Consider the following 12257-nt stretch of genomic DNA (forward strand, 5'->3'; position numbering starts at 1 on the left):
CTCTTGGTTTGTTTACATTCTCCAAAGCCGGGGAAGGGAAATGACATAAGCCCGATTTAGGTGGCATAAAATATCGTTCAGGAAGTGTGACAGTAAAGGTGACATCGACAGTTTTGACCATTGTCCAGTAATTTTGCCATGCCGGCTTGAATAAATGCATTTTTATTATTTCATATTCCATTTAGCACAAGGCTGTTATTTGTCATGACCATGCCATTTATTTAGCTATTGGGGAAAAATATTCGAATAAAAAGAATATCCTGTAAAAATATTGGAGGAAAGAGACTGAAACAATGACATTTTGCGGCTCTCTTCGTCACGTTTTCCTCGTTCTGAATAATTCCCCCTCAACGGGCTGACTGGTCCTTCTCAAGCCATTTATTTAGCTATTGGGGAAAATACTTGGATAAAAAGAATATCCTGTAAAAATATTGGAGTAGAGTGACTGAAACAATGACATTTTGCGGCTCTCTTCGTCGTGTTTTCCTCGTTGTGAATAATTCCCCCTCAATGGGCTGACTGGTCCTTCTCAAGCCATTTATTTAGCTATTGGGGAAAATACTTGGATAAAAAGAATATCCTGTAAAAATATTGGAGTAGAGTGACTGAAACAATGACATTTTGCGGCTCTCTTCGTCGTGTTTTCCTCGTTGTGAATAATTCCCCCTCAATGGGCTGCATACTAAATCAGATGAAATCGTGACTCCGTTGACGTCATCCACCTGTTGGGGACGCTAGAGCCCTATAATGGTAGGCTGCAGATTAAAAAACTAATTTCTCGTCATCTGCGCTTTGCTAAATTGCTGCATGTAGTCGAATCGTTTCAAAATATGATTCAAATTCGCATAATAATCACATTTAAGACTTTTTTGCAAAGACAGTAACATTTCATACCTTCTTTTGTGTGTGTTCAGGCGCGTAGAAAGCAGACTGGGGACCTGGCAGCCATTAAGATTATTAAAACTGAACCAGGTGAGCCTGTTATTCCTTTAACATTGTAACTTTAGTAGTTGTGTTTTGGCTAAATATCCATCTGTTCATCCCCAGAGGATGACTTTTCCACAATCCAGCAAGAAATACTCATTATGAGAAGCTGCAAACACACCAACATTGTAGCTTATTACGGCAGCTACATCAGGTGAGACTGCATGGCGACTATTCAGGTGACACACGGCCTTTGTCTGATTGATTATTGTCTTGACTGATTGACATGCAGGGCCAACAAACTGTGGATCTGCATGGAATTTTGTGGGGGAGGCTCCTTGCAGGATGTTTACAGTGGTAAATTATATACACATATACAGTGTATAGCCTACATATACATATTAATATATAGGTACTGTATGTATGTATGTGTATGTATATATATATATATATATATATATATATATATATATATATATATATATATATATATATATATATATATATATATATATATATATATATATATATATATATATATACACACTGCTGGCCAAAAGTATTGGCACCCCTGAAGTTCTGTCAGATAATGCTCAATTTCACCCAGAAAATGATTGCAACTACAAATGCTTTGGTAGTAATATCTTCATTTATTTTGCTTGGAATGAAAAAACACAAAAGAGAATGAAAGAAATAATTAAATCATGATCATTTTACACAAAACTCCAAAATGGGCTGGACAAAAGTATTGGCACACTCTGCCTAATACTTGGTAGAACAACCAATAGATGAAATAACTGCGAACAACCACTTCCGGTATCCATCAGTGAGTTTCTTACAATGCTCTGCCGGAATTTTAGACCATTCTTCTTTGGCCACCTGCTCCAGGTCTCTGAGATTTGAAGGGTGCCTTCTCCAAACTGCCATTTTCAGATCTCTCCACATGTGTTTTATAGGATTCAGGTCTGGGCTCATTGCTGGCCACTTTAGAAGTCTCCAGTGCTTTCTCTCAAACCATTTTCTAGTGCTTTTTGAAGTTTGCTTTGTCCTGCTGGAAGACCTCTGAGGGAGACCCAGCTTTCTCACACTGGGGCCTACATTATGCTGCAAAATTTGTTGGTAGTCTTCAGACTTCATAATGCCAGGCACACGAATAAGCAATCCAGTGCCAGAGGTAGCAAAGCAACCCCAAAACATCAGGGAACCTCCACCATGTTTCACCGTGGGGACCGTGTTCTTTTCTTTGAAGGCCTCGTGTTTTTTTCCTGTAAACTCTATGTTGATGCCTTTCCCCAAAAAGCTCTACTTTTGTTTCATCTTTACATTGCAAGCAAAATCAATGAAGATATTACTACCAAACCATTTGTAATTGCAATCATTTTCTGGGAGAAATTGAGCATTATCTGACAAAATTGCAGGGGTGCCAATACTTTTGGCCAGCAGTGTATATACGTTGTTTATATATATATATATATATATATATATATATATATATATATATATATATATATATATATATACACACACCAGTATATCAAAGGCTGATGCTGATTTTAAAAAAAAAATGCTGATGCTGATTTTTTTTTTTTGATTCAGCTGATTGCCAATATCAAAAGCCGATTTGAGACCAATGTATTTTTTTTAAAACTACGTTGATTATGAAAGGAAACACTCATTATATAAATATACATATGTACACAAGTTAAATCTGTATTCTGCTACTATAATTTTTATACTGCTACTATAAGAATGATCATCACCCAAACAATGAATATAACCATTTTAGGCTATTATATAGGTTATAAATCAGCTGATATCGGTCGATCATGAAAAAAAATCCACATATCGGCCTGATATATCAGCCAGCCAATTATTCAACTGATCTTTACACTGTATATTAATGTTTTATGCCTGTATATCAGTGGATGGCCGATCTTGAAAAAAGTCCGTACTGTATATCGGTCGACCTTTAATATATTTGAAAAAAACAAAACAAAAAACTATCATCATTATGATTTAATGTCAGATTGATATAGAATATTTAATAAACAGAGACATACTAGTAAAGTAATTTTGTAATATTTGAATTTCGCAGTGACTGGTCCCCTGTCAGAAGCACAGATTGCATATGTCTGTAGAGAGACACTAAAGGTAGTCATAATATTGTTTTTAATAAATTATATAAATATCAACATAATATGCTGTGTGTGTCTCTGCATGTGTGCACACACGTGTGTGTAAGCCCAGGGTGTGGACTACCTCCATGAACAGAAAAAAATGCACCGAGATATCAAGGTGAACACGATAATTCATTTTTAAACGGCATGATTGCATGTGTAGACATTAAATATGTTATTATAATATTTGTGTTATTATATTGTATTCACTGGTTTTAGTGGTTTGTCTCATTGAGCTATAGACATTAACATTTTGTCCCATGTTGCTTTGTTTTTACTTCTGTATGTTTAATGCATATTATAGGGTACAGATGTGTGATGTTTTTATTTCTTCTGTGTCTAGGGTGCCAACATCCTTCTTAATGACCACGGCGAGGTTAAACTGGGTAGGTGAAACACGATGTAGATGCTCTCCAACATGACTCTTTTGCGTTCATATTGCCATTCTCTGTCTCGTAGCCGATTTCGGAATCTCCGCCCAAATCACGGCCACTCTGTCTCGTCGGATGTCTTTCATCGGGACGCCTTATTGGTGAGTTGACTATCTTGACTTCAAAATGTCCATGTCAAAAAATTATGACTGACGAAATGCGCCTTTTACCCACCAAACCTCAGGATGGCGCCAGAGGTGGCGGCAGTGGAAATCAAAGGTGGCTACAATGAGCTGTGCGACATCTGGTCAGTGGGCATCACAGCTATTGAGCTAGCAGAGCTACAGCCACCCATGTTTGAACTCCACCCGCTACGGTATAAAAATATATGGAATTAAACAATTTTTTAAACAAAATCATCATAATATTAATATTCATAATAATCACAATGTTTCTTTCTTTCTAAGTGTCCTGTTTCTCATGTCCAAGAGTAGCTACCAGCCTCCCAAACTTAAGGACAAGGCAAAATGGTAGCGTTGAAATACTACAATTCCACGTTTTATTGAATGCATCATTAGCGTTTAAAAAACACTGTGGCACATTCCAGTACAGCATGATTTCATTTACAGTGTATCACAAAAGTAGGGTGACCAAACGTCCTCTTTTGCCCGGACACGTCCACCTTTCACGTCGTGTCCTCGTCATCCAGCCGGGTTTTGTAAATTCATGAAAATGTCAGGTTTTTATGATTTTTCACGGGACCAATTTGAAGAGAATCCCTCCAGCCGCTGAGGGGCAGCGCTTGCCTGCGTAGACGTGGCCTCTACGAGTAGGTGCGGGAGAAGAGTACAATTAACCCCTTGTATTATGGGGCATTGTCGCTCATGTGTCTCTGTTTTATATTGGGTTATACGTGTACAAAGAGATGCAGTATGTTGTATTAGTCTTGTATTAATTGTTCTTCGTTCATGTATTTGGTCGAATGTTAGTATTATATTCTAAGTAGGAGCGCCTGCCCAGTTGTTAAGAGTTTTTTACGATAAAAACGATATAATGGCAACTGTTGACTTCTGTCGGAGCTTTGTACTGGCATGATCTGTAAAATCCCGTTTGGTGTCGGATCGTTGCGCTGACCATGATTGTAAACTTTTATTGCAAAGTTTGATTTTGCCTTATCTCCTGGTACTCGCTAAAAGACCCTACTCACATGACGTCACAACCACGCCTCTGCGCCATATTGTCCGTCAGCTCGTCGGGTTTAAGCATTACCGCTACGTAAATTCCTCCTATTATGGCGTGTTCTTCTGCTCGTTAACATTAATAATCAAAATGGTGAAGGCGTGTGTGGCGGTTGGTTGCAGTAACAGAGAAGACAGACGGAGAGACTTGAAGTTCTACCGTATTCCGAGAGACCCGGAGAGGACAGCGAGATGGACTGCTGCAATTCGACGAGAAAACTGGGCACTAAATGATCACCACAGATTATGTAGTAGTCATTTTATATCTGGTAAGATGCATTTAATATATATTTAGAGGGTTTTGGGCTGACAAGCACAATTAAGATCATTGCAAGGCTAATCGCCGACAACATACAGTTTCAAATTCAAGATGTTTATTTCTTCCGCCATCATTATTTTTTGAATAATATTAAGCTGGTACCAAGTGAAAGAAGCTGGCCTCGTCTCCGGATCATCAGTTAAACAGGTGTGTCCAAACTTTTTGCAAAGGCGGCCAGATTTGGTGTGTTAAAAATGTGGGGGGCTACCTTGGCTGATTTACGTAGAACAATATATTTAAACACATTTTAGCAAGCCCTTTTTTGTGTCACATTTGCTTTATTATAATTTTTTAAATTCATAATTTCAACAATCTCTTCTTTGTGGCGTTCTCTTTGGACACTCGGGCTCTTGCGAAATACTGCTGCTGTGAAATTAAACTAGCTTCAAGTTGCTATAATTTCTCGTTGCGTATCTTCCTTGTAATGTACATGTCAGCGTGTCTTGTTTGCTAATATCGCATCACATCGAACTCTTTGAAAACAGCGACTGTCTCTTTGCAAATGAGGCAGACACAGTTGTTGTGTATTTTATTGAAAAAATAGTCCAATATCCACCTATCCTTGAAGCGTCGGCCATCGCAGTCAACTTTTTTTTTTTTTTTTGTGATTGTCGCCATTTTAGAAAATTGGAAGGGTCACACGGGGTAATGTTGCTCAGAGTGCTGCTCTTAAAGTTCTTCAAAGTTTTGTGAGAATAGGCTGAGTTTCTGTGGACAAGATAGTTGTAGATATCGGGGTAGCAGATGTCAGACAGAGACGGCGAAGACAGCGGGTCGAAAAATATCGATTTAGGCATCAAATATGGATCTGGCGAATGGATAGACTGAAGCTTTTCCACATAACGCCTTTTATGCAATGCATCCAATGAGTTTACAGCGTCTGAAAGCACCGGGGCTTCCATGAATTGCACTATAAATTGCACGACAAATTGAAACCATTGAGAATACGGATAAACAATGACGGACAATATGGCGGCCGGATACAGCGACACGTCATTCTGTGACGTTGGTGAGTAGGGTCTATAGCACAGGTGTCAAACCGATTCCAGAAAGGGCCAAGTGGGTGATGGATTTTGTTCCAACCGATTCCGTGAAGAGAGTTTAACCAATGAACTTCCTGCTGAAACAAGCAGCACCTGACAAAGTTTAATTGATTACACATGTAAAAGATCTGATTGGTGAAAAGTTGTCCTCTTCATTGGTTGGAAAGCAAACCTGCACGCACTTGGCCCTTTCTGGAATCGGTTTGACACCTGTGGTCTATAGGGTAGCGATCAGTGAGCTAAGCCGCACTAGGCATTATGGGAAACGTAGTTTTGAACTGCTGCGTTTGGAAACATGCTGGTTGAATAGTTTGTCAGTTTATTTTGGTTATTGTTTGTGTGCAATCTAGAACATTGAATGAGAACAAAAATTGAGTGGGAATAACAATTTTTCAACGACAATTGTCGTCATAGTAATTTATAAAAATGTTTATGTGGCACATAGCCGACTGTGTGTCTGTATTGACTGTACTATATTTCCACGGGTCTGCATGATATTTTTTTTGTCATTATTTCATTCGGTTTTTTTTTTTTTTTTCATTTTTATTGTTTGATTATGTTTTAGTAAGAATAAAGCCTGTTGAGTAAAAACTTATTTCCATATAGTATATAACTTATACTAGATGGGATTTTTTTTTTTTTAATAAAACTGAATTTTTCTGTCCGTACGGAGGAGGCACACTTTAAACATATTAAAGTGGAATAGGCATCTTTGAGTGAACTTCGAGTAAAATTCAAGTATCTCGAGGCCGGGCCAAGTGTCCTCTTTTTTGGAAATTAAAATATGGTCACCCTAACAAAAGTAAGTACACCCCTCGCATTTCTGCAGATATTTAAGTATATCTGTTCATGGGACAACACTGACAAAATGACACTTTGACACAATGAAAAGTAGTCTGTGTGCAGCTTATATAACAGAGTTCATTTATTTTCCCTTCCAAATAACTCAAAATATAGCCATTAATATCTAAACCCCTCGCAACAAAAGTGAGTACACCGCATGGGAAACTACGTACATCCCTAAATGTCCAAGTTGAGAACTGCTTGTCATTTTCCCTCCAAAATGTCATACGACTCGTTACAGGAGTGCTGTCAGCATTGCTGCAGAGATTGAAGAGGTGGGGGGTCAGCCTGTTAGTGCTCAGACCATACGCCATACTCTATATCAAATTAGTGTGCATGGCTATCACCCCAGGAGGAAGCCTCTTCTGAAGATGGTACATAAGAAAGCCTGCAAACAGTTTGCTGAAGACATGTCAACAAAGCACATGGATTACTGGAACCATGACGAAGATTAATTTGTTTGGTTCCGATGGTGACAAGCATGTGTGGCGGCGACCAGGTGAGGAGTACAAAGATAAGTGTGTCATGCCTACAGTCAAGCATGGTGGTGGGAATGACCCCCCGCCCTCCTCTTCAATCTCTGCAGCAATGCTGACAGCATTCCTGTAACGAGTCACATGACATTTTGGAGGGAAAATGACAAGCAGTATTCAATTAGGACATTTAATGATGTACATTTTTTTCAAAGGAGTGTACGCACTTTTGTTGCCAGAAGTTTAGATATTAATGGCTATATTTTGAGTTATTTTGAGGGGAAAATAAATGAACTCTATTATATAAGCTGCACACAGAATACTTTTCATTGTGTCAAAGTGTCATTTTGTCAGTGTTGTCCCATGAAAAGATATACTTAAATATCTGCAGAAATGCGGGGGGTGTACTCACTTTTGTGATAGACTGTATAGATTTATGTGACTTTTTAAATGGTTTTTATTTAATCAATTATTTAATTATTTTTTATTTAATTTTAGTACTACACATTAAGATCTAATTTCCCACAAGTATGTTTTTGGTTCGCGTGTGTAGCATTATTTGTTTTAGCTTATATAATTGCCTGAACAGTGATTTGAACCCTGGACCCTGAGTTGAAAAATCTGGTACGCAGATTTGAGGGTACCCAGATTAACAGATGAAATCAAATGTGTTTACTGACTTTACTGATGAGTTTATGGATATTGGTAGTGCACTTGAATAATTATAGATATTAGTGGATTTTAAATGTTGTTCCAGTAATGTAAAATGGTGTATACGTTTTGTGTAGGTCGTCCATGTTCTACAATTTTGTGAAGACTGTGCTGGTGAAGAACCCTAAGAAGAGACCAAGCGCCTCCAAGATTCTCTCAGTCAGTTATAGTTTCATCAATTGTTTCTTGAGACAATTTGATACCCTAACCCCAGCTTGAAACTCACAACCCTAACATGATGTGTACTCCTGTGTCCCAGCATATGTTCTTGAGTCAAGAGTGCCTGAGGCGGGCGCTGATTCTTGACCTGCTGGAGAAATGTCGCTACCCTGAAAAGTTCTGCCCGCCGACAGATGATGACGAAATGGAGGTGAAACTTTTGAGCACGGCATCATTACAATAATTTGACTAAACTGCTCCCATTGAGCTTTTAAAAGCATTTAAATCCAGTTGAAGTTAACTAATACATAATTCTTTACTGTCTTCAAATTGTTGCTGTAGCTGTTATTCTGCACCCAGAATATTTAGTCAGTTTGTTTCTATCAAAAGGTGAATGTGCCTGGATTGTTGAAGAGGATTCTGTCCATCAACAAACAAAACTGGGCTGAAGGGAAATGCTCAAAACCAAATTGTAAGAAAACACACACTCTTAAAATCTCATCTGCCTATCCACAATATAGACAAGCTAATAAGAGCCAAAAGCAACAGTTATTCATTAAACAGTACACACAAACACTGCTGTAATCAGTCTGTCAATCTTCAAAGTACAAGTATCATTTTAAGGTTAGGCATTTTGATAGATTGTTGTGACTTCATTGATGGTCCGAAGAAATGCATAAATACAGTGATCCCTCGTTTTTCAGGGGTCAAACAAGTTAAATAAGTCGGCGCCTTTGAAAGGCTGTACTCTCTAGCTTCCCCGGCCAAGTTCAAAGCAGCTGCCTTGTCACTCATCATTAACGTTAACAAGCTGCTGTTGCCTGGTGAGAAGCAGCAGGAGGGAGAGTGAGAGGCTGTATGTGATCGGATGGGACAACTTTATAAAATCCTGTGTTTAATATTTTTTTAATTAAAAAAAAAAAAAAAAAAGGCATGGACTGAGGGTGAGATGTTTGAAGCGCGAAGTAGCGAGGGATCCCTGTATTACATCCTGTATTTTTCACTAAGTATGATCTTGTAAATGAGACTACCTGAATAATGACTTGAACCCTAGACCCTCATACCAAATGTCTAATGCTCTACCAAAGGAAGTTCCCAGGGTCTTTGGTCAGCTGTTAAATGAGTAAAATCCTCTATGGGTTTTACTCATTTACATTGAGTAAAAACTTCCATGGGTTTACTCATTTAAGAGTCATTGCAAGTATGCGTGTAGTGTTTACAGTGCCTTGCTAAAGTATTCGGCCCCCTTGAATCTTGCAACCTTTCGCCACATTTCAGGCTTCAAACATAAAGATATGAAATTTAATTTTTTTGTCAAGAATCAACAAGTGGGACACAGTCGTGAAGTGGAACAACATTTATTGGATAATTTAAACTTTTTTAACAAATAAAAAACTGAAAAGTGGGGCGTGCAATATTATTCGGCCCCTTTACTTTCAGTGCAGCAAACTCACTCCAGAAGTTCAGTGAGGATCTCTGAATGATCCAATGTTGTCCTAAATGACCGATGATGATAAATAGAATCCACCTGTGTGTAATCAAGTCTCCGTAAAAATGCACCTGCTCTGTGATAGTCTCAGGGTTCTGTTTAAAGTGCAGAGAGGATTATGAAAACCAAGGAACACACCAGGCAGGTCCGAGATACTGTTGTGGAGAAGTTTAAAGCCGGATTTGGATACAAAAAGATTTTCCAAGCTTTAAACATCTCAAGGAGCACTGTGCAAGCCATCATATTGAAATGGAAGGAGCATCAGACCACTGCAAATATACCAAGACCCGGCCGTCCTTCCAAACTTTCTTCTCAAACAAGGAGAAAACTGATCAGAGATGCAGCCAAGAGGCCCATGATCACTCTGGATGAACTGCAGAGATCTACAGCTGAGGTGGGAGAGTCTGTCCATAGGACAACAATCAGTCGTACACTGCACAAATCTGGCCTTTATGGAAGAGTGGCAAGAAGAAAGCCATTTCTCAAAGATATCCATAAAAAGTCTCGTTTAAAGTTTGCCACAAGCCACCTGGGAGACACACCAAACATGTGGAAGAAGGTGCTCTGGTCAGATGAAACCAAAATTGAACTTTTTGACCACAATGCAAAACGATATGTTTGGCGTAAAAGCAACACAGCTCATCACCCTGAACACACCATCCCCACTGTCAAACATGGTGGTGGCAGCATCATGGTTTGGGCCTGCTTTTCTTCAGCAGGGACAGGGAAGATGGTTAAAATTGACGGGAAGATGGATGCAGCCAAATACAGGAACATTCTGGAAGAAAACCTGTTGGTATCTGCACAAGACCTGAGACTGGGACGGAGATTTATCTTCCAACAGGACAATGATCCAAAACATAAAGCCAAATCTACAATGGAATGGTTCAAAAATAAACGTATCCAGGTGTTAGAATGGCCAAGTCAAAGTCCAGACCTGAATCCAATCGAGAATCTGTGGAAAGAGCTGAAGACTGCTGTTCACAAACACTCTCCATCCAACCTCACTGAGCTCGAGCTGTTTTGCAAGGAAGAATGGGCAAGAATGTCAGTCTCTCGATGTGCAAAACTGATAGAAACATAGCCCAAGCGACTTGCAGCTGTAATTGGAGCAAAAGGTGGCGCTACAAAGTATTAAGGGGGCCGAATAATATTGCACGCCCCACTTTTCAGTTTTTTATTTGTTGAAAAAGTTTAAATTATCCAATAAATTTTGTTCCACTTCACGATTGTGTCCCACTTGTTGTTGATTCTTGACAAAAAATTACAATTTTATATCTTTATGTTTGAAGCCTGAAATGTGGCGAAAGGTTGCAAGGTTCAAGGGGGCCGAATACTTTTGCAAGGCACTGTACCTGTTATTGTGATATTCAGCAATTAGCTTTAACAAAAACAACTTTGCACCGAGGGTTTAAAAGAAAAGACAGCTGGTCGGAATTTGATGTGCATTCACTTCCTTCCAGAGAAATTGCACTGCCTGAACAGGGACTTGAACCCTGGACCCTCAGATTAGTAATGAGCAAAATTCACCGAGTGCTATACTACCACGAAGTAGAAGGTAGATGGGAAACTGCAAAGTAGAGAGACTTATCAGTCGAGTTCATGCATTTGAAATTACCTGGCTGTGACAATAGGGATATATAGAAATTAGGGAGATGAGTCAATCAGGGATTTATATAAATGGCGGACCGCAAGCATGCTATTTTTAGACCGTGATGTCGCATCGTAAAGCGGAAGTAAAGCAGAAGTGGGACATTATAGACCCACCCTGGCATAGAAACCATGTTAATTCTGCTACTTTTCTCCGGTAATCTTTCAAAAACGAACATGCCGATCACACATTGCTTTTTTGGAACTTGTAGAAACGACTCTAGACATTACGACATATAAAGGATGTTTTCTTCATACGTTTCCCGAAACCAAAAACTCAAGAGGAAAAAATGTGAAGAATGAATCAACTTGCGCGGACTTTTAACACCAGCTCGGTGAATCAATTTACATTTCATATGCAGTAAACATTTTGTTGGGTTGGCATGGTCCTTCAGAGGACAAAGAGATAAGCCATTTTGATATTTTTAACTTATTTTTAGCGTGACGTTGTGCCGTGCTGCTTCTGTCTGACAATGAATGACCGGAAAAGAATTAAAATGGTATCTGACTGCCACTGTTACCTTTTCTGTTGTAAAAACCAAACAACTTTAGTAAGGGGGAAGTGTAAATAAATTATAAAATTAAGATTTGTTATCAATGAAAAAATTATAAGTGTTTGTTGGCTGTCACTGAGTAGCATGTGCGATCGCTACACAAAATATGAATTACCCCCAAGAACGGTCAGAGACGTAGGACAACTAGAGGATATAATATTTGGGAAAGATGGGACTGATGGTATAAGATAGCTTGTTAAAATAGGAAAATGTCATTGTCAGTCGCGTAAGAAAAAGGTGTAGATAAAAAAGCTAAGGCTACGCTAAGGTCGGCTTGTTTTTTTTCGTCTCTTTCAGCCCTCGACA

The 12257-nt window shown here is 38.8% G+C and overlaps 1 protein-coding gene across 5 annotated transcripts in view; it reads left to right on the forward strand.

Moving 5' to 3' along the window:
* Positions 1-12257, forward strand: part of LOC130917689 (mitogen-activated protein kinase kinase kinase kinase 5-like) — a 48880-nt gene that overhangs the window by 11579 nt on the left and 25044 nt on the right. For 4 of the 5 annotated variants that reach the window (XM_057839332.1, XM_057839328.1, XM_057839330.1 and 1 more), the window contains 12 exons: positions 915-972; positions 1048-1138; positions 1217-1281; positions 3020-3075; positions 3172-3219; positions 3445-3487; positions 3561-3633; positions 3717-3848; positions 3940-4002; positions 8177-8258; positions 8359-8469; positions 8649-8730. In XM_057839332.1, the coding sequence (XP_057695315.1) occupies positions 1086-1138; positions 1217-1281; positions 3020-3075; positions 3172-3219; positions 3445-3487; positions 3561-3633; positions 3717-3848; positions 3940-4002; positions 8177-8258; positions 8359-8469; positions 8649-8730 (808 nt within the window). In that variant the 5' untranslated portion in view covers positions 915-972; positions 1048-1085. Of the gene's footprint in view, positions 1-698; positions 751-914; positions 973-1047; positions 1139-1216; positions 1282-3019; positions 3076-3171; positions 3220-3444; positions 3488-3560; positions 3634-3716; positions 3849-3939; positions 4003-8176; positions 8259-8358; positions 8470-8648; positions 8731-12257 lie in introns of those variants that run through there. The other variant, XM_057839331.1, reaches the window with a different exon arrangement.

The sequence above is a fragment of the Corythoichthys intestinalis genome, chromosome 6 (assembly GCF_030265065.1).
Source record: "Corythoichthys intestinalis isolate RoL2023-P3 chromosome 6, ASM3026506v1, whole genome shotgun sequence".
In the NCBI taxonomy this organism is placed as follows: domain Eukaryota; kingdom Metazoa; phylum Chordata; class Actinopteri; order Syngnathiformes; family Syngnathidae; genus Corythoichthys; species Corythoichthys intestinalis.